The 22,935-nt window shown below is 44.4% G+C and overlaps 1 protein-coding gene across 2 annotated transcripts in view; it reads left to right on the top strand.

Annotated features, from left to right (window-relative positions):
- The first annotated feature begins 6,332 nt into the window (after positions 1-6,332).
- The window catches only part of SLC13A3 (solute carrier family 13 member 3), an 87,242-nt gene continuing 70,639 nt past the window's right edge, over positions 6,333-22,935 (top strand). Inside the window, exon 1 of one of the 2 annotated variants that reach the window (XM_065922113.1) lies at positions 6,333-6,445. In XM_065922113.1, coding sequence (XP_065778185.1) covers positions 6,422-6,445 — 24 coding nt within the window. In that variant the 5' untranslated portion in view covers positions 6,333-6,421. Of the gene's footprint in view, positions 6,446-19,115; positions 19,257-22,935 lie in introns of those variants that run through there. The other variant, XM_065922112.1, reaches the window with a different exon arrangement.

The following is a 22,935-nucleotide window of genomic DNA, read 5'->3' as shown; positions in this document are numbered from 1 at the left end:
TTACTCTGTTGTGTTTTGACCACTGGCCGTAGGAGTCGGGGCTTAGAAGAGAACTATGCCTTGAACAAATAACTGTTTGATATGGTAATTTGTTTTCCTGCTTGCCCTTTCAGTCCATTCCCATTTCTCCAAATGCAGAATCAAAGTTTGAGATTTAAGCCCTTAAACCTGTAGGAATTCCTGTCAGCTTTTTTGCAGAGACGTTACTTGGGATCTGAATGGTAGGGAGGCTCCTTGTGGAAGGTGGTTAAGAGCCCAAAGCCACTTGTTTACATAAAGACAGCAATACAAAAGCGCCGGTCCGGGCCTCGAGAGGAATTACCTGGCACTGGCGTCACCGTCTGGCTCTGCTGTGTTCCTGTGTCCTTGGAATTAGACCCCAGAAAGGCAGCTCCAACTTTAAATTGCTAAAACCTATTGTTGTTCAGTCACTAAGTCATGTCCGACTCTTTGCAACCCCGTGGACTGCAGCACACCAGGCTTCCCTATCTGTCAGTGTCTCCTGGAGTTTGCTCAGATTCATGTCCATTGAGTTGATGATGCCATCTAAAACCTTTTGGTGATAGCTCAGTTGGTAAAGAATCTGCCCGCAATGCAGGAGAGCCGGGTTCGATTCCTAGGTCAGGAAGATCCCCTGGAGAAGGGATAGACGACCCACCCCACTATCCTTGGGCTTCCCTTGTGGCTCAGCTGATAAAGTATCTGCCTGCAATGTGGGAGACCTGGGCTCAATCCCTGGGTTGGGAAGATCCCCTGGAGAAGGGAAAAAGCTACCCACTCCAGTATTCTGACCTGGAGAATCCCATGGGCTGTATGGTCCCTGGGGTCACAAAGAGTCAGACTCTACTGAGCGACTGCCACTTTCACTTTAATTGCTTTAAGGGGGCAGGAGTATAATGGATCCACTTTAGAGATCTTGAAAGTGGAGAATTTGTCCCACAAAGGTTCTTATAAAAGTTAACTGAAATAACTGATTGACTTGGGTTTTTTAAGGGCTAACTAGGAAACTGTCAATAGTCAGATCTCAGTAAAACCAGGTTGATCAGTTTTCTGATTGTCACAAATGTTAATCAAACCCCCCAAAATAAAAATAAATCTGGGAGCCAGAAGAGATAAACACAAGCTCTCATGCATAGTAGCAGGGCAAACTGGTTACCCTAACAAGGGCCCTGCAGGAACCTGGTCACAGCGATCAGTGATGCTGAAGCCCAGGGGAGGAATTCCTTTTCTTTTGCCTGCTCCTGACTATTTCAAGAGAAAGTCTCAATTTGGGACTGTGTGCTTAGATTTCTATTCTTAAGGAATATCCCTCACAGAGAACAAGGGGCCTCAGGTCATGCCCCCTTTATCTGATAAACTGGTTCAGTCCAGCCTGGGCTTGTATTCTTATTTCACAGTTGCCTCCCATTTACAGCAACTGCTAGTAATTTTCCTTTTTTAGAGAATGACACAAAATCTTTTTTTTTTAATATAGGTAATTTTAATTCAATATAAGTAGCAACACAATGTAAACTTTGTGACAGTAGTTCTGGAATGTCTGAAGTCTGAGACGGAGTCAGTTAGGCCAAGGCTGCCTCAGCTTTCTGTATAAGTTCAGTATCCAGATTGCTCTGAGGACCCAGGTGTCCAGAGTCAACTGATGCCATTAGTATCGGATGAAGTTTCCTATTTTACCTGAACAGAGACAAATGATTCTGACCTACTTTAATGAAATTTGGGAAAAACCAGCTGAGGCAGGCCCCATCATGTCCAGATTTGAAGGTGTTTGGGGGAATTAATGAAACATACCAGAAATATTTGTTTTTCTCACCCCCCCAAACAAGTGTAATGAAGGTTAAAGTGTTGATGCTAATTTAGATCCTGATTACATATTGTGAAGCCTTAAATTCTGCTTCATTAATTATAGCACTGGTAGCTGTTTTGCACAATATTGCACGCTAAGCTGCAGGCAGCCTAACAACAAATACTGGAGGAAAGAGAATTTTAAAAACCAGCATGATGAACCATTGTCCGTTAAGAACTTGAGCAAAGATAAAAACACCGAGCTTTTGCAGGCAGACCCTTAGCAGTGGTCTTCCAGAAGAACATTTTCTAACTGACAGTTTTGTTTGAGATGACAATGTATCAGTGGTGTTTTGCTGACGTTCTCAATTATGCAGACAAGCCCTGTGATGAATAGCATTACCAAAACTAATACCCCCCCCAAATTACAATGATTTGAAACCCTGAATTTTTACTAGCAAAAGAAAATCCTGTTCACAAGAACACAGCAATTAGCCCTTGCCCCCCACCCACCACAAAACCTGCATCCTATTAATAAAGCCAATCCAAAATGTGTCATTTAAAAGAAGTAGGTTTTCAGGTCCACAGCTGAGTTCATCAAGACTTTGCAGCTGGAGGGAATTTGAAAATTCGCACTTTCCGAAAATATCTGACAGTCAAAGGCCAGGAAACTAAGGTAATGCTGATCCTCATGGTTGTGAACAGTGATGTTCACACCCATGGATGTGTGTGAATGGAAGGTGCTCGTGCTGGCTGCCATTTTTTACTGGACCAGTGACTGTTTAAACCCGAGTTTGCGCAGGACGGCCAACATGCCCGCACTGCTTGAAACAACCATGTAAAACATGCCCAAGGAGATGAATGAGAGCCCAGTGCAGTGACACGCCAGGAGCACCGTGTTTTTGAAAAGTCTTTCAGCTGCTGTGACTTGCTGTGCTTTTTCTCTCTGTGCCGCTGACGTTGCCTCCTGTTGTCGCAGTGACTTGACTGGGGTCCTGGTGGCCATGGCAGTTCCCGAGAGGGGCGGTGGTGCCCAGGAGCCAGGTGGTGCAAGACCTGGCACTTGCTTTGCCCGCAAGACTCAGCAGCGCAGCAGCCCAGCCATGTTGTGCAGCCTGGCATGGGTGCCTCTGCAGCCGCCTGCTGTGTGAACAATGCCTGCTTTTAAATGCAGTGGTGAACGAGCTTAAACCAGGCCTGAGATCTGGCCCACTCAGCGCCTGACCCATCTCTCCACTAACTTCCTCTCTGAATTTAGGAAAAATCCCAGACTTCGCTGGCCCTCCGCTTCCCCGTCTGTAAAATGAAGGTTCTCATCTGGATCAGGCTGGTTGTTGTATCTGTAGACATGTTTGTTGGGTCCGTGGAGTGTTTGTTTTTTTGGTTGCCAGTGTTAAATGATTAGGATGGTTTCATAGCAACATCCAGGTAGGTATCTGACTTCTCTGGGAACATCGTCAGGAGATCTAGCCACACTGGACCCGCATTCCAGCACTTCCCCTTTTGAGGGGGGAGGGCTTGTGTTTGCCAGCTTACCTCAGCTTACTGCCCTCTTGCCCCTTGGCTCTGAGGCTGGCTGCTGGTCATGATTTATCACCATGCACATCCTGCTCTTCTCCCAATGCAGTTAAGAGGAGAGTGAAACATTTCTTACTTGTAGACCTTCTCATCCTCATGCTGCTCATCCCTGTAAGCATTGAATTTGCAGCCCCCAGATAAGCTGATCTCTTATCTTTTTCCAGGGATTGCACAAGCAGCTCCAAATGCAGTCTGTTCAAAAACAAACTCCTGGTTCCAGCCCTTGGTCTCTGCTCCCACCCAGCTTCCCCATCATAGAAAATGACTCCCCTTGACTCCTTTCTCTCACCCTCACACGCCGTTCCCCAACCCAGCAGCGAATCCTCTTAGCTTTACTTCCAGAATATAATCAGGAAGCTGGGAGAGTGGGTCCCCTTGGAGGAGGGGTAGAGACATGGAACAGGCTTCTGGTGGGGGGGGAGGGGTAAGTTCCATTTCTCCATCTTGGCGCTGGTTACTTAGGTGGATTTGTTGTAAAACTTCATCCAACTGCACGCACACTTACAATAAATGAATCTTTCTCTTGGGAAAAAAAAAGTGAAAGTGTTCGTTGCTCAGTTGTGTCCAATTCCTTGCAATCCCATGGACAGTAGCCTGCCAGGCTTCTCTGTCCATGAAATTCTCCAGGCAAGAATATTAAGTGGGTAGCCATTCACTTCTTTAGGGGATCTGCCAGAAATTATGAATATACAATGGCTAGCAAAAGTAAATCCTATTCATGAGAACACAGAAATTAGCTCCTGCCTCCCCCCCGCCAGCCTAACCACAAAACCTACATCCTGTGACTTGGACTTTGTGCTCTTTCGTTTGAACCATTCTGGCCATCTCCTCACCGCACTCCCTGCTTCTTCCTCATCCCCTTTGGTCGTTCCCACACAGCAGCCTAGGGAATCCTGTTCAAGACCAGTTCATATCATGTCATTCATCCCTCTGTCCAAAACACTCCAGTGTTGCCACCTCCCTCAGGGCCAGAGACCCACCTGCCCCCACCCTTACGCGCTCACCTTTCTGACCCCCTCTTCTCACTTTGGGTCAGTCACGCAGTCCTTCCAATAGGCAGGCATCGGGAAAATTGTCTTCCAATGACTTGGGGCCATTGTACTTGCTGTTCCCTTTGCCTGCAACGCTGTTCCTCACACATCCTCACGTGGCCACCACCTTCACTTCCTTCCGGTCTCTCCCAAACTCCACTTTGTCTTCCGTGAGGATCCTGTGCAGAAGGTCCCCCATTGCCTCCCCAGCTTTGCCTCCAGCCCATCCGCGAGCACCTGTTCCCATTTACGTTCACTCGCTCTTGGCCACTCTGGGGGCCAAGGTGGTGTTTGCGTTGTTGCTGCAGACCTGGTTTCTGCACTGGTGCCTGGAAGGTAGTGGGTGCTTGGTAAACATTTACTGAATTGAATTGAATTCCCTCATACAAGCCCAGCCTAGATGTTGGAGAAAAAAATCAAGGAGCCATGTGCACTTTCCTACCACTATGTCGAACACACACACACACACACACACACACACACACACACACACCACCCTCCCACCCCCACCTACCCACAGTCTTCCCTGATGGAGGCAAGCAGAGTAGGGGCCTGGCCTGCGGCTTAGAACAAAAAACAGTCAGAACCCTGGGGGGGTTTGGTGCCGATCAAAGGCCTCCTGATGTTTGTAAACCTTGGCTCGCTGCCTGAGATAGAGGGGGTTAGGGGATGGCCCAGAATCCAGAGTTGGTTGCAGCTCCAGACCAGGGGAGTCCATCGCCTGCCCCTTTCCCCAGGAAAGGCCCTAAGAGGTCAAGCCGCATGACCCCCTCCCTCCAGGGCGTGTCAAGGGGTGACTTATCCCAACCCCAGCCTCGACCCCACCTGCTGGGCCAGGCTTCAAAGCCAATATTGTTTTTGGAACTGCAGAGGCTTCGACTAAGATGTCCCACTGAGAGATGCTGACTGTGGTACCACGGGGCTCAGTGAGGGGAACGGGGGATGCACCAAGAGTCCCTTCTGTGCGGGCAGAGTGGGAAACTGGTGCCCAGACACCGCTCAGAAGACTCTGTCCCTCCCTGCTTTATATTTCTTCATAGTGCTAAACACCACGTGATGCTGAATATAATGCTGTGTATTTCATGCACACATCTTGTTATAGAGCTGCCAAAACAAAAGTTCTGTGAGAGCAGAGACTTTTGTTTCGTTTGATCCCTGCTATTGTCCCAGCACCCAGAATGATGCCTGGTACATACGACACACTCAATTCATATTTGTTGAATGAATGATAGGCGTGATTTTGGTTGATGTTCACAGTAATACAATACAGTGATTTAAAGCGTGTTCAACTATTCAGCAGTTGACTGAACCTCTGCTACATCGCAGGCACTGGGACTGTGGCAGGCTATGATCTGGGCTCCTCGTTCTCACGGGGCTTCATCTAGGAAGAATTTCAAATGGTCAGTCATGCTGTGAAGGAAACAACACAGGGGATTTTTATGCAGAGGGAGTGTTGTCAAGTTGAGGAATGCTGTGTTTCACTGAATTAGGTAGTCACGGAGGCCCCACTGAGGAGGTGACGTCTGAATTGAGACCTGAGTGAGGAGGAGGAAGCGGCCACTATGAGGGCTGGTAGGAAGGAGAAGGGGAAGAGAGATGCAGGCAGAGGGAGCAGTCAGTGCAAGAACTTGGCATGTTCAAGGAGAGGAAAAGGTCACAAAGAGGGTGGCACCCGGTGGTTGAAGGGAAGGAGGGTAGGACATGGAGTTGAAGTACTAGGCAGGACTCAATCGTTCATCTAAGTGCCCGGCACAGGGCTTGGCACACATCAGGCCCCTTGTTAACTCACCTGATGACTATAAACAGTGTGTTTACATATATATATATTTGGTGCAGAGGTGGTTATCTGCCCATGTGCAAGTTCTGTGCTATACACTCGCCTAATAATTCTCGCCACATCCTTATGCGTTATAAACAATTTTTGTTCTCATTCTAGATGAGGAAACCGAAGCCTCATGGAATTAAACATCTTGCCCAGGGTTGCACAACCAGCAAGTGGAACAGCCAGAATTTGAATGTAGCTTCATCTAATGCAAGGTCACAGACTCAATAAGGTAATGCAAACAGATTATTGTAAGGATTTAAAACAAATTTAAATACATATAAAGTGCTGCAAACTGGGCCCTGCACATAGTAAGTGTAAGATGTGTGTTTGGTATTATCAGTGCTATTATTGGGCTTCCCTTGTGGCTCAGCTGGTAAAGAATCCACCTGCAATGTGGGAGACCTGGGCTTGTTCCCTGGGTTGGGAAGATCCCCTGAAGAAGGGAAAGGCTACCCACTCCAGTATTCTGACCTGGAGAATTCCATGGACTGTATGCTATTATTATTAATACATTTGAGCCACCAGATTGAAACATCTGCTCTAATAGAAAATATTTGTACTCTTAATCTCTTAGCTGGCTTCAGAATAAGGGAGCCGGTCCCGGGACACTGGGTCCAGTATACCCTGACCCAACAGCTTCCGCCTAGGCTTTGGGGAATGGACCTGAGTTTCTATGAAGTCAACTGGTCCAAATACCTAGGACTAGTTTTTCCAGTTTGGAGCACCCCATCCTCCCACATCCAGTCCTCAAATGTCCAAAGTGCTCCCTGTAGGGCCTTGCGGTCCATCCAAGACCATCTGATGCTAACCTGGCTAGCACCTTTGATGAAACCGACTATTGGATTGGCTCAAGGTCAGGTCTCCAACCTGAAAGGACACGGGAGAAGGTTTCATCACAGCCTGCCAAGGGGCCATTGGGAAATAACTTGGCCTAGGGTTTATGGGAATCACGGCAGCATGACCTGGGTAGAAAGTGAACACTGCACCTCTATCTGAGCCTTTCTCTTGTTTTGTCTTGGCTTCCCAAATTTCAGATCTTTGCATCTAATTTTTGGAATTTTGCCATAACTGTGCACCCTCCAGAATTACTTAGTATTTTTCTTTGAATTGCTTTGCATTGTAAACTTCAATAGATGTAGCTTAAAAGGAGGATTATTTTTAAATCATGGACTTTAGGGGCTTCCCTGGTGGTCCAGTGGGCCTTGGGGCCAAAAACACAAAATATAAAACAGAAGCAATATTGTAATAAATTCAGTAAAACTTTAAGAATGGTCTTCATCAAAAAGAAATCGTGGACTTTAGTTAAAAAAAAAAATTACTTACTCTAAGTCAAAAGTAATTAGAAGAATAAACAAAATAAAAAGAAACCAACACTGTCCAATTGCAGCAAGATGTCAGTCTCTGGTCCTGAAGTCTTCTCAGGCTGTTAGAAAGGGAGTTACCAAGTGATGAGGAGTTAATAGGAGACTAACACCCAGCAGAGACCCTCTCCGTGGGGTAATAAAGAGTTAAAGAAAGTTGACACAGGAAATAACTTTCACTCTGTGGGATTAAATGTTATTTAAATACCGTCTGTGTGTGTCCGTGCTCAATCGTGTCTGACCCCATGAACTGTAGCCAGGGTCCTCTGTCCACAGGATTTTCCAGGCAAGAATACTGGAGTGGGTTGCCATGCGCTCCTCCAGGGGATCTTCCCATCATAGGGATCAAACCTGCGTCTCTTGCATCTCCTACATTGGCAGGCAGATTCTTTATCAGCTGAGCTGTCTAGTACAACATGAAATGATCTGTGTTTCCTCATGGGTCTGCTTCTCACATGTTGAGAAATATTCCACCGTCTCATTTGGTCTCAACAACAGCTCTTTTCTGTCTCATCTTTAGAGATCTGAAGACAGGTCCATATAGAAACCTGTACACCAGTGTTCATAGCAGTGTTATTCATAATAGCCCCAAAGTACCCATCAAGTGATGCATGCCTAAATAAAATGTGGTATATTCATACAACGGAACATTCAGTTCAATTCAGTCACTCACTCTTTGCGACCCCATGAACTGTAGTACCCCAGGCCTCCCTGTCCATCACCAACTCCTGGAGTTTACCCAAACTCGTGTCCTTTGAGTCCGTGATGCCATCCAACCACTTCATCCTCTATCATCCCCTTCTCCTCCTGCCCTAAATCTTTCCCAGCACCAGGGTCTTTTCCAATGAGTCAGCTCTTCACATCAGGTGGCCAAAATATTGCAGTTTCAGCTTCAGCATCAGTCCTTCCAATGAACACCCAGGACTGATCTCCTTTAAGATGGACTGGTTGGATCTCCTTGAAGTCCAAGGGACTCTCAAGAGTCTTCTCCAACACCACAGTTCAAAAGCATCAATTCTTCTGTGCTCAGCTTTCTTTATAGTCCAACTCTCATATCCATACATGACCACTGGAAAAACCATAGCCTTGACTAGACGGACCTTTGTTGACAAAGTAATGTCTCTGCTTTTTAATATGCTCTCTAGGTTGGTCATAACTTTCCTTCCAAGGAGTAAGCGTCTTTTAATTTTATGGCTGTAGTCACCATATGTAGTGATTTTGGAGCCCCCAAAAATAAAGTCAGCCACTGTTTCCCCATGTATTTGCCATGAAGTGATGGGACTGGATGCCATGATCCTAGTTTTCTGAATGTTGATCTTTAAGCCAACTTTTTCACTCTCCTCTTTCACTTTCATCAAGAGGCTCTTTAGTTCTTCTTCACTTTCTACCATAAGGGTGGTGTCATCTGCATGTCTGAGGTTATTGATATGTCTCCCGGCAATCTTGATTCCAGCTTGATCGTAAAAAGGAGAGAAGTACTGATGCATGCTACAACGTGGGAGAACCTTGAACAAAATCATGCTAAGTGAAAGAAGTCAGACACAAAGAACCGCATATTGTATGATTCCATTTGTGCAAAATGTCCAGAACAGGCAAATCTAGAGAGACAGTAAGTAGATCAGTGGTTATCTAGGGCTTTGGAGGTTGAGGGAGCAGTTGAGACTGTTAATGGGTATGGGGTTTCTTTTTAGGATAATGAGAAAGTTCTAAAACCAGTTGTAGTAATGATTGCATACTTTTGTGAGTATACTAAAACCAATTGGCTTTAAATGGATGGGTTGCATGCTATGTCAGTTATGTCCAAATAAATCTGTTATTAACATAATGAAAGCAGAATCTATCACTCTGCTTAAGTCCCTGCAGTGGCTCCCCTTGTCACTCAGTGTAGAATGCAAAGTTCTCATTCAGCCTTTCAAGATGCTGTGTGGTCTTGTCACTGGCTCCGCACCCCAATTCCCTGATGGCACTAAGCCAGGTCGTGCTTGCTCCTACCTCAGAGCCATTGCTCTTGGTTTTTCCTTCCTCTTGAAAAGACCCTCACATACCCAGAGGATCCACTTGCTCACTTTCCTTGGGTCTCTGCTTAACTTAGGGTGCTTGATCACCTAACCATCCAGGGCTTCCCTGACCACCTTATCCGAAATGTCAGCCCACTCCATCACTCTCCATCTCTCTCTCCTGCTTCGTTTTCCTGCATAGCCCTGGGTGTCTTCTCTTCTTTATGCTATCATACATTCTACTCATTTATTTATTATGTGTCCCCTCCAACTCCACCTCCCCTCCCCTCAACCAAATATAAGTTCCGTGTATGCAGAGATTTAAAAATTTTGGTCTTTTTCATTGTTGTATTCATAGCCTAATATATAGTTGCCATGTAGTCAATATTTCTTGAATAAAAGGAATAATGAAAGGTTTGGTGCCGAGTTTGCTGATGAGGAAAACCAAGTCTGGTATTCAAATATTAATTTAGTAAACATGAACAGAATGCCTACCACAGACCATGCTTGGGCCCTGGAGATATAAAGACGCAAAATTCGGTAGAACTCAGGAGGGCCATTCCCTGGTGAGCCATAACTGATTCCCTGGTGGCTCAGACGGTAAAGAATCTACCTGCAATGCAGGAGACCTGGGTTCAATCCCTGGGTCAGGAAGGTCCCCTGGAGGAGGAAATGGCAACCCACTCTAGCATTCTTGCCTGGAACGTCCCATGTATGGAGGAGCCTGGCAGGCTACAGTCCATGGGATCACAAAGTCAGACACGACCGAGTGACTTCACTTTCTTTCTTTTAGGAGGGCTATGAGAACTGGATTGAAGTCTCTAGATGTGAAGTGATAGATGCCAATTGAGATTTTGCATCAGGGAAATGATTCTACCAGAATCTGACCAAAGATGGACTAGCTTTTAGGGATGTGGGGAGCTGGAAAGCAGTGGAGTTGTTACAAAAGTGGCTCTTAGCCCTCACTGCATATTAGAATCTGCTGGGAGCTCTTAAAAACCCCAGTGTTAGGGCCACATCCCAGACAATTAAGTTAGAGTCCCTAAGGGCAGGGCCTGGCATCAGCATTTTAAGCTTCCCAGGTGATTCATGCTGCAGCCAGGGTTGAGAACCACTGTGTTAGATTTTAGGTTATAAGAGTGTTGGTAGTCCTTGTTACCTGATGGTATGAGTACTGGGCAACCGCTTCGTGCCTAAATATAGTCAAATTGTTGACAGGTCTTAGAATATTTGAGGGGATTGGGTGCTATTTTACTTTAGTGCTCAATGTAAAAGTATCTCATATCTCATATCTAATGAACGCGTATGATAAAACATGGCTAATAAAACATATGCTGCAAGTCATTACTATGTTGTGGTTATGCATGGAGACTACTGGGATTTGAGTCCCCCTTAGTAGCCGTGTGTTGTTTGATAAGTTGCTCAAGCTCTCTGTACCTCAGTTTCCTCCTTTGCAAAATGGGAATATATTAGGATCTCGCACATAAGGTAATTTTGTGTTTAATGAGTTAAATCATATAAATCATTTAGAATAGGGTATGGCACAGAGTAAGTACCAGTGAGTGCTGGCTGTTATTCATTAATAAATAAGAAAGCCAATATCCCTTGCACATTTGACATAGATCACTAATTTGATTAAATTATCTTGAACAAAATAAACTGCAATTATAAATGTCAGTAAATCTGATTCTTTTGAATGGTTCAAGCATATTAAACAGTAGACAGAGTAGATACGAATTCATTGTGGATGAAACTTATGAATACTTTTACACCAAGATCAGTTACAGAAGTCCTGACCCCATGGAGTTTACTTTAATTTTTATTCATATTTTTAGAAAAGCATGCTTTTAAAAATTTCATAGATAGAACTATAGAAATTACATTATCTGAACAGCAGAGAGAACATAGACTGAAAATGAACAGAGCTTCAAGAATCTGCGGGATTGTAACAAACAGTCTAACATCTGTGTCATTGGAGTTCTGAAAAGAGAGAAAAAACAAGAAGGAGCATAAAAGTATTCAAAGAGATAATAGCTGAAAACTTCTCAACTTTGGTAAAAGAATAAACCTACAGAGTCCAGACGCTGAGTTAACTCCAGACAAGATAACTGAAAGAAACTTTTCTCTAGGCAAAAATACTGGGTTACTATGCCCTCCTCCAGGGGATTTTCCCAACCCGGGGATAGAACCCAGGTCTCCCACATCCCAAGTGGATTCTTTCCCGTCTGAGCTATCAGGGAAGTCCAAAAGAAACTTACACCAATGCATGTAAGTTTGACTCTTCAGAAGTCAAACTTCTGAAAACTAAAGACAAATATCTTGAAAGCAGTGACAGAGAAATGACATCTTTCCTCTAGAGGAGAAACAATTCAGATGACAGCAGATTTCTCACCAACATTCATGAAGTCCAGAAAAAAGGGGCATAACATTTTTCAAGTGCTGAAAGAAAAGAGCTGTCAATTCAAAATCCTATATCCAGTGAAAATATTCTTTAGGAATAAAGGGGAAGTCACAAGCTTCTCGATGAAGAAAAACTGAGAGGGTTTGTTGCCTACTCTAAAAGAATGACTAAAAGTTCTCAAAACCAAAAGGAAATGATAAACAAAGGAATATTTGAATATCAGGAAGGAAGAAAGTACACAGCAAACAAAAAATATTGGTAACTACAATAAGCTCTTTTTCTTCTTGGATTTTCTAAGTTATGTTTAATGGTTGAAGCCAAAATTATGGCATTTCCTGATATGATTCTTTTTTCCTTTTCATACTATTCATGTCCTGGATATTCATTGGAAGGACTGATGCTGAAGCTGAAACTCCAATTCTTTGGCCACTTGATGCGAAGAACTGACTCATTGGAAAAGACCCTGATGCTGGGAAAGATTGGACGCAGGAGGAGAACAGGACGACAGAGGTTGAGATGGTTGGATGGCATCACTGACTCAATGGACATGAGTTTGAGTAAACTCTGGGAGTTGGTGATGGACAGGGAGACCTGGTGTGCTTTGATCCATGGGGTCGCAAAGAGTCAGACGTGGCTGAGCAACCAAACTGAACTGAGACTGTGATAAGTTATGTTTATACAATGTAATACCTAGAATGAACACTAAAAACCCTATACTAATAAATGCACTCAAAATCACAATATAAAAATCAAAATGGAATTCTAAAAAATGTTCAAGTAATCCACAGAAAGGCAGAGGAAATAAAAATAGAGAAATAAGAAAGACAGAGATAGAGAAATAGAGAACATACAGAAAACAGAGTGGCAGATTTAAGTCCTAATATAGCAATGATTATGTTAAATGTAAATGGCCTAAAAACACTAATTAAAAGACCCTAGCAGAGTAGATGTTTTTAAAGCTTGACCCAACTGTATGTTGTTTATAAGAAGTTCATTTCAAATGTAATGGTATATGCATATTGAAAGTAAAAGGATGAAAAATATATATGGCAAAGAAGAATTTAGTCAAAAGAAATCAGTAAGAATCTATATTAATATCAAATAAGATATATTTCAGAACAAAGAAAGTTACCAGAGACATAGAGGAACATTATATAATAATGAAGGAGTCTTCCACTAAAATATTTAACAATCTTTAATGTGTATACACCAAACAACAGAGCTATAAAATATATGAAGCAAAAACTGACAGAACTGAAAAGAGAAATAGACAAACCTACATTTGTAGTGAGAGACTTCAATACCTCTGTATCAATTATTGATAGAACAACTAAACAGAATCAGCAAGAATATAGAATAACTTAACAATACCATCCAACAACAGAACTTGGTTGCCATTTATAGAGCAATCCACTTTAAAACAGCAAAATACACATTCTTTCAAGTGACTATGGAACATATAGGAAGATAGCTATGCTGACCCATAAAACTCATCAAAGTTAAAAGAACTGAAATTATACTTGGTTGTGGTTCTTTGACCGTGTGTGTGTGTTAGTCGCTCAGTCGTGTCTGACTCTTTGACTCCATGGGCTGTAGCCCGCCAGGCTCCTCTGTCCATGGAATTCTCCAGGCAAGAATATTGGAGTGGGTTGCTGTTTCCTTCTCCAGGGGATCTTCCCAACCCAGGGATCAAACCCAAGTCTCCTGCATTGCAGGTGGAAGCTTTACTGTCTGAGCCATCAGGGAAGCCCTCTTTGACCATAGGGGAATCAAGTTAGAAACCAGTAACAGAAAGATCCCTGTCTCCTGTACAATGTCACGAACGTCCATCCATAGTTCATCAGGCAGTCTGTCTATCAGATCCAGTCCCTTAAATCTATTTCTTACTTCCACTGTATAATCATAAGGGATTTGATTTAGGTCATACCTGAATGGTCTAGTGGTTTTTGCTACTTTGTTCAACTTATCTGAGTCTGGCAATAAGGAGTTCATGATCTGAGCCACAGTCAGCTCCCGGTCTTGTTTTTGCTGACTGTGTAGAGCTTCTCCGTCTTTGGCTGCAAAGAATATAATCAATCTGATTTTGGTGTTGGCCATCTGGTGATGTCCATGTGTAGAGTCTTCTCTTCTGTTGTTGGAAGAGGGTGTTTGCTATCACCAGTGCGTTCTTCTGGCAAAACTCTATTAGCCTTTGCCCTGCTTCATTCTGTAGTCCAAGACCAAATTTGCCTGTTACTCCAGGTGTTTCTTGACTTCCTACTTTTACATTCCAGTCCTCTATAATGAAAAGGACATCTTTTTTGGGTGTTAGTTCTAAAAGGTCTTGTAGGTCTTCATAGTACCGTTCAACTTCAGCTTCTTCAGCATTACTGGTCAGGGCATAGACTTGGATTACTGTGATATTGAATGGTTTGCCTTGGAAACGAACAGAGATCATTCTGTCATTTTTGAGATTACATCCAAGTGCTGCATTTCGGACTTTTGTTGACTATGATTGCTACTCCATTTCTTCTAAGGGATTCTTGCCCACAGTAGTAGATATAATGGTCATCTGAGTTAAATTACCCATTCCAGTCCATTTTAGTTCGCTGATTCCTAAAATGTCAACGTTCACTCTTGTCATCTCCTGTTTGACCACTTCCAATTTGCCTTGATTCACGGACCTAACATTCCAGGTTCCTATGCAATATTGCTCTTTACAGCATCGGACCTTGCTTCTATCACCAGTCACATCCACAACTGGGTGTTGTTTTTGCTTTGGCTCCATCCCTTCATTCTTTCTGAAATTATTTCTCCACTGATCTCCAGTAGCATATTGGGCACCTACCGACCTGGGGAGTTCATCTTTCAGTGTCCTTTTCATACTGTTCATGGGGTTCTCAAGGCAAGAATAATGAAGTAGTTTGCCATTCCCTTCTCCAGTGTACCACATCACGACCCAGATAATCATGATGGTGTGATCACTCACCTAGAGCCAGACATCCTGGAATGTGAAGTCAAGTGGACCTTAAGAAGCATCACTATGAACAAAGCTAGTGGAAGTGATGGAATTCCAGTTGAGCTATTTCAAATCCTAAAAGATGATGCTGTGAAAGTGCTCCACTCAGTATGCCAGCAAATTTGGAAAACTCAGCAGTGGCCACAGGACTGGAAAAGGTCAGTTTTCATTCCAATCCCAAAGAAAGGCAATGCCAAAGAATGCTCAGACTACCGCACAATTGCACTTATTTCACACACTACTAGTAAAGTAATGCTCAAAATTCTCCAAGCCAGGCTTCAGCATTATGTGAACCGTGAACTTCCAGATGTTCAAGCTGGTTTTAGAAAAGGCAGGGGCACCAGAGATCAAATTGCCAACATCCACTGGATCATCAGAAAAGCAAGAGAGTTCCAGAAAAACATCTATTTCTGATTTATTGACTATGCCAAAGCCTTTGACTGTGTGGATGACAATAAACTATGGAAGATTCTTCAAGAGATGGGAATACCAGACCACCTGACCTGCCTTTTGAGAAATCTGTATGCAAGTCAGGAAGCAACAGTTAGAACTGGACATGGAACAACAGACTGGTTCCAAATAGGAAAAGGAGTACGTCGAGGCTGTATATTGTCACTCTGCTTATTTAACTTGTATGCAGAGTACATCATGAGAAACGCTGGGCTGGAAGAAGCACAAGCTAGAATCAAGATTGCCAGGAGAAATATTAATAACCTCAGATATGCAGATGACACCACCCTTATGGCAGAAAGTGAAGAACTAAAGAGCCTCTTGATGAAAGTGAAAGAGGAGAGTGAAAAAATTGGCTTAAAGATCAACATTCAGAACATGGCATCTGCTCCCATGGCATGCCGTTACTTCATGGCAAATAGATGGGGAAACAGTGGACACAGTGGCTGACTTTGTTTTTCTGGGCCTCAAAATCACTACGATGGTGACTGCAGCCATGAAATTAAAAGACACTTACTCCTTGAAAGGAAAGTTATGACCAACCTAGACAGCATATTAACAAGCAGAGACATTACTTTGCCAACAAAGGTCCATCTAGTCAAGGCTATGGTTTTTCCAGTAGTTGTGTATGAATGTGAGAGTTGGACTATAAAGAAAGCTGAGCACAGAAGAATTGATGCTTTTGAACTGTGGTGTTGGAGAAGACTCTTGAGTGTCTCTTGGACTGCAAGGAGATCCAACCAGTCCATGATAAGGGAGATCGGTCCTGAGTTTTCATTGAAAGGACTGATGTTGAGGCTGAAATTCCAATACTTTGGCCACCTGATATGAAGAGCTGACTTGTTTGAAAAGACCCTGATGCTGGGAAAGATTGTAAGGCAAGAGGAGAAAGGGACAACAAAGGATGACATGGTTGGATGGCATCACCGACTCAATGGACATGAGTTTGAGCGGACTCTGGGAGTTGATGATGGACAGGGAGGCCTGGCATGCTGTGATCCATGGGGTCGTGAAGAGTCGGACACAACTGAACAACTGAACTGAGCAGAAAGATAATATGAAAATCTCCAAACACTTAGAAACTAATACCTCACTTCTGAATAATCCATGGGTCAAAAAAGATATTGCAATGGAAAGTAAAAAATACATTGAATTGAATGAAAATGAAAATACATCACATAAAATTTGTGGGATACAGATAAACCAGTATAGAGAGGGGGAATGTTTATCATTAAATGTATACTTTTGAAAAGAGGAAAAAAATCTCAACTCGATAATCTAAGCTCCCACTTCAATGGCCTAGAAAAAGAATAATGAGCAGAAGGACGGAAAAAAGAAATATGAAATCAGTGAAACTGAAAACAGAAAAAAACAACCTCACAGAATTAGTTCTTTAAAAAGAGGATGAAATTTAAAAATCTCAAGTAAGGCTGATAAAAAGAGAAAAGATGCAAATTACCAAATGAATGAATCAGGAATGGATGAAGGAATCAAGGATATCACTACAGAACCTGCAGACATCAAAAGGGAGTACTCAAAACTCTACATGCAAACGTTTTAACAATTTACAAGAAATAGAACACCTCCTCAGAAAATTCCATGACATCTTACAGAAAAACCCTAAAGAACTTTCTGGCCAACTCAATATAAACTACCGCAATGCACTCAGTATAAAGTAGATAATTCAAATAACCCTATTTCATACAGATTTGAAAGGAAAAGATAAATCAGTTCTTATTTGTAGATGACATGATTGTCTATATAGAAAGTCTCAAAGATGTGATCAAAAAAAAAAAAAAAAAACTCCTAAAACTAATAAATGAATTGAACAAGATTTAGGGTATAAGGTAAACATTCAAAATTCAACTTTATTTCAGTGTACTATCAGTGAGCATATGGATCCTGAAAAAAAAAAGAATACCATCTACTTTGCTCAAAATTGCAGTTTTATTGTTGTTTAGTCACTAGGTCATGTCCAGGCTCCTCTGTCCAAGGAATTCTCCAGGCAAGAATACTGGAGTGGGTTGCCATTTCCGCCTCCAGGGATCTTCCCAACCCAGGGATCAAACCCAAGTCTCCTGTGTCTCTTGCATTGCATGTGGATTCTTTTCCCCTTGAGCCACTAGGGAAACCCGGTATTGGTAGAGGGATAGACAATTAGATCAATGGAACAGAATAGGGAACCCAGAGACAGATCAACCAAATATGCCAATTGATTTTTGACAAAAGTATAAAAGGAATTCAATGGAATAAAGATAACTTTTTAAACAAATGATGCTGCAGCAATTGGTCAATGATAGGCAAAAATAAATAAAATAAAAACCTCAACCTAAGCCTTGCACCTGATATAAAAATTAACTCATGGTCTTAAATATAAAACATAAAACTATAACTTATCAAACATCTAGAAAAAAATCTGAGAAAATCTTTAGGATCTAGGACTGTTTGATTCCACCAAAACTACAAGTGTTTGCTCTGTGAAAGGTCTGTTAGCAAGATGAAAAGCCAGGCTATAGACTGGGAGAAAATTTTTGCAAACAACATATCTATCATAAGACCAGTATTTAGGCTATATAAAGCACTCTCAAAACTCAACAGCAGAAAAAACAGTCCAATGAGAAAATGGCAAACAACAGGATGAGATGGTTTTCCCCAAAGAAGATATACAGATGACAAATAAGCACACGAAAAGATGTTAAACATCATTAGCCATTAAGAAAATGTAAATTAAAGCCACAAGATTTCTCTACACCCCCATCAGTGTGGCTAAAATTAGAAAAAAAAAAGCAACTTACAAGTCCAGTGTTGGCAAGGACATGGAGAATCTGGATCACTCATCCATTGCTAACAAAAATGTAATAGAGTGCTAACACTTTGGAAAATTGTTTGGTGGTTTCTTAATTAAAAAAAAAAAACAAAACAAACAAACCCAAGGATGCCATACAACCCACGACTATATTCCCATGCACTTATCCAGGCAACCTGTAAAGCAGGAGACACTGGTTCAATCTCTGGGGCGGGAAGATCCCCTGGAGGAGGGAATGGCTACCCACTCCAATACTCTTGCCTGGAGAATTCTATGGACAGAGGAGCCTGACGGGACTGTAGTCTGTGGGATCCCAAAGAGTCCGACTCGATGGAGTGACTAATACAGACACACACAGGCTCCGAACTACAGATGACTGACCCACACTGGAAGAAAAATAAGGAAAACAGTATCCACAGCAAGAACTCCCAACAGACCTCTTGTGTAGTTCCGACTAATATTATCATCACCCCTACTTCGTGGATGAGTAAGCTGAGACTCAGAGGCCAGTGTCAAGGCCACGCAGCCAGTATGCGGCAGAGGCGGTATAGGAATCCTGTTAAGGCTAGTACGTGATTCAAGCCTCAGATTGTCTGGTGTGGCCCTTTTCACAGGCAAGTAGGGAACGGTGAAGCCTCGGGCCACACAGCTGGAAAGTCAGGCGGCTGCTCCGTCTTCTGGGCTAGAGTGCGCTTCCCCGGTTCTTGGGTCCAACTTTTCCTAACTTTCCCGGGCCACTTTCCCCCGGTCCCAGGGGAGCAGGCCCCACCCTTTTCTTCCGGGAGGCGCGCGTAGGGGGGAGGGCGGGTCCCCGAGCGCAGTCCCCTCCCCAGACCCTGCCCCCGGGCTATAAACCCGGGGCCGGGGACCGGCGCGGGCAGTCCCGGCTGGCCCGCTCCGCGGGGCGATCGCGCAGATGGCGGCGCTGGCGACAGTGGCCAAGAAGGTGTGGAGCGCGCGGCGGCTGCTGGTGCTGCTGTTCACACCGCTCGTGCTGCTGCCGGTGGTCTTCGCCCTCCCGCCCAAGGTAACGCCGCCTCTCCTGGGCGGTACCCCCGTTCCGCCCGCCCCGGGCGGCCGCGCCACGATCAGGACCCTGTCGTCCCGAGCCTCGGATTCGGAACACCGCAGAGGTCCCAGTCTAGACTTCACCAGACCCCCGGCCCTCCGCCTTCCCTCGCTTTCCCTGCCTTGCACGGATGTGAACACGATTCCCCTTTCCCAGCCGCTGCTGCTCCTGGGAGCCCGGGTCCCAGTAGCCTTCTGGATCTTGTCATTTCTGCAGGAATGATTTCTCTCTATCGAGCTCTGACTGTGCGCTTGGTGATGTGTGGCACATTTCACTTGATAATCACAAGAAACACTTGATGAATGGCAAGCTGTGTGATCTGGGGCTTAACCTCTCTGAACTTCACTTTGTTCATTTGTAAACACGGGGGAAATGATCATAGGGATCCATTGGATGGTGGTGAATATTAAAAAGAGGCAATATATGTTAATTTCTTTGAACTGAGCCTGGTACCCAGTAAGTGCCGGAGACTACACTGGCTGGTCGTTATTCGATGTGCCTTATACAATGGAGAACAGCCAAGCTTTAATAAATGCTTACTGGGAGCCAGTGTGAAGTGAAAGTCGCGCAGTCGTGTCTGACTCTGCGACCCCGTGGACTGTAGCCCGCCAACCTCCTCTGTCCATGAAATTCTCCAGGCAAGAATACTGGAGTAGGTTGCCTTGCCCTCCTCCAGGGGATCTTCCCGACCCAGGGATTGAACCCACGTTTCCTGCAGTGCAGGCAGATTCTTTACCCTCTGAGCCACCAGGGGCAAGGTGCAGTGCTTAACTTTGCCTATGTGCAGCGTCTGACTTAATCCAGACTGAAAATGCCCCTCCCAGTGGGGAGGACTATTTGCCTTATTTTCCAGAGGAGAAAAGTGAGGCTGGGAGAGAAGTGTCTTGCTCACAGTCACACAACAGGCAGCTGAGTGGGATCAATCCCTCGCTTATCAGAATCCAGAACCTAGTTTGTTTCTAGACTCTCAAAGAAAGTAATCCGTAGAAGATCAAAGGCTGCAGATTGAGGTCAGGAGTGTCACGACAAAATTCATCACCAGTGGGAGAAGGAGATGGTATCGCAGGTCCCTGGTGGGTCCCTCACCTGTGCCCAGCACATTTGGGGCACCAAGGGAAGGTGTGAGGCTCATTGGACAAGGCTTCTACCTCCGGGAAGTTGTTTCACTGTCCCTCAATGAGATATTGTTCAGTTGCTAAGTTGTGTCCGACATTTTGCAACCCCGTGGACTGCAGCACACCAGGCTCCCCTTGTCCTTCACTATCTCCCTGAGTTTGCTCAAACTCGTGTCCTTTGAGTTGGTGATACCATCCAACAATAAGATTTTAATTATCCATTAATTGCCATCTATGAAATATTACATGTTCATAAATGTTAAAGAGAGGGTATAATTTAGTGGCAGATTCCCCACCTCTTCCAGCAGAGTACCAGGGGAGCGGGGAGAGGTGTTAAGAGAGGGCTGCTTGGAGGAAGGGGTGAGGAAGTGATACTAAGAAGATGGTGTTGAAAGATCCAGGACAAATTCTTCGGTGTGGAAATAGCCTAGCACTTAGACTTTCTTGACATGTGAGAGAAAAACAGTAAATGCTAGTGTAAGGATTAGGCTGCTTATTTAAAAACCATCCCATCCCTGGCCACTTGCTGACTTCAGGACCTTGGACCCGTCTCCTTTCCTCTTTGGGTCTCCTTTTCCTTGTCTATGAGGTGGAGGATTTTGCCATGCTAGCTTCCAACACTTGACGTGAGGGTCTGAGCGAAGACGTTGCCTCACTTTATGAAGCATCACTGGTAGAAGGCAAGGTGGGTCTGGGGGGTCCCAGGCAGAGCTCTGGGGAAGAAGTGATGAAACACACAGGGTCTCTCTCCTCTGCAGAGGGTTCTGAAAGCTCCGCTCTGCTCTGCTCTCTAGCAAGATTTGTGAACCTAGAGGCGGATCCAAGTGTTATGGGGCCAGAAACTTGTACTAAATTGAGAGGCTTTCTTTAAGAAAGAGCATACAGCTTTACAAGTACAGAATTCAGTACGCGGCTTGGGAGTGGCTCTGAACCTGTAAAGACTTCATTAGCTTCACAGTGAACCCACTTCCGTATGGTCCCCAGTGTGGATAGCTAACAGCGCATGTCTGATCGATAAGGTGTTTCGCTGAGTGCTTCCCGACTCTTACGTTCCAGGCGCAGTGCTGAGTTTCTCAGGTGTTGCCCTCTGTGATATCCACATCACCAGGGAGTCCACTGCTATTAGCATGGAACAGGTGAAGAAATGGAAGCTCAGCAAGGTTAGGTGACTTGTCCAAGGTCACACAACCTGTACAAAGCCAGAATGCATTGTCTGTGTCTGACCACTTCACTTTATACTCTTTCTTTAGTTCTAATTGAGTGAGAACCTCTGCTGGTTCCCTCCAGATCCCCAGTGGAGACTCTTTGTGTGGCTCTGATCTCACCACCTTTTAAACTGGCTAATAAAGCAGGGCCTTCTCCCAGGAGGCAGCTCTGGCTTCTTGGGAGATCTTAACCTCCCTCAAGTCTCTATCAGCACACTCAAAACTCCCTCTTCCTGCATGTTATATGCATATGTTTATCACATTGTATTATTATCATATTCTTGGATGTTAATAACTGACATGTTTCTTAATCTAACGTAGAAGGTGAATAAAAGCATCCTTAGAGAATAGTGAGCGGAGAAATTTGTGGTTTTTGTTGGTCTATGACATACACGTAAAGCAAAGAGTGGGTGTGCTATGCACACATAGTTTCAAGGCAGTTCCTGTAATCTTAACCAGTTCAATCCTGTGATAACCTCTCCAAAGGCTGGCAGTATAAAAAAGTGTGCTTTCTGTGCAAATGAAGCTTCAAGGCAAGTGTGCTCAGTGTCCACCCTCACCCCTAACATCAGGCTGCTGCTTCTAAGCCTCTCTCACCTAGAAATTCTGGAACCACCAAGGCCAGTTATAGGGTTCATATCCCAAAAAGCTTTGCAGAATTGTTGATATCAGGGAAGAAGTTTGAGATCCTTGCTGTTGGCCATTTGCCCCTCACTGGGTCCTGCTTTTCTAGCTTGATAAGGTCTCCAGCATCACTGCTCTGATGTTCCAGAAGTCTGTATGATTGTAAGGGTTGGTTATCATGCACCTGTCCCCTGGTGACTGGTGAGGGAGGCTGCAGGGAGGCTTGGGTTAATCTGAAGGGTAGAGCCAGGGGCTGGGGGCAGGGGATGGGAACAATTCCTACATTATGTCCTCCTGGCTTGGAACACTGTCAGCAGGGGTGAAAAGGAGTGGGATGCCCTTCTGGAATGCAGTGGCTGCAATTTCCAGGGCCACGGGGATCATGGCTGTTACCCCAAAGAGTGCCAGAGACTGAGGAACTCAGGATGCTGCTAGAGGGACTGCCTCACAGTTTTCTAAGAATGGCCATCCTGGAAGCTGGGTGTTAGAGGACTGGCCTTGGGCAACTCGGGGAGACAGAGGAGAGTATTAAATCAAGCTTGCAAGTAAGCACCAGGCCATGTATTTGCAGAGAATCTCACCTCCTTTCCCAACTTACTAAAAGCAAATCTAGCTGGACTGACCGTCTGGCCATCAAGAGTGCTTCCAGTGGGTACTCACAGGTGGCTCTTTCTAAGGATGCTTTGAGGAGGA

The sequence above is a fragment of the Muntiacus reevesi genome, chromosome 2, assembly GCF_963930625.1.
Source record: "Muntiacus reevesi chromosome 2, mMunRee1.1, whole genome shotgun sequence".
Lineage (NCBI taxonomy): Eukaryota > Metazoa > Chordata > Mammalia > Artiodactyla > Cervidae > Muntiacus > Muntiacus reevesi.
The sequence above is the reverse complement of the archived record's forward strand: the minus strand, read 5'-3'. Positions and strand labels throughout refer to the sequence as shown.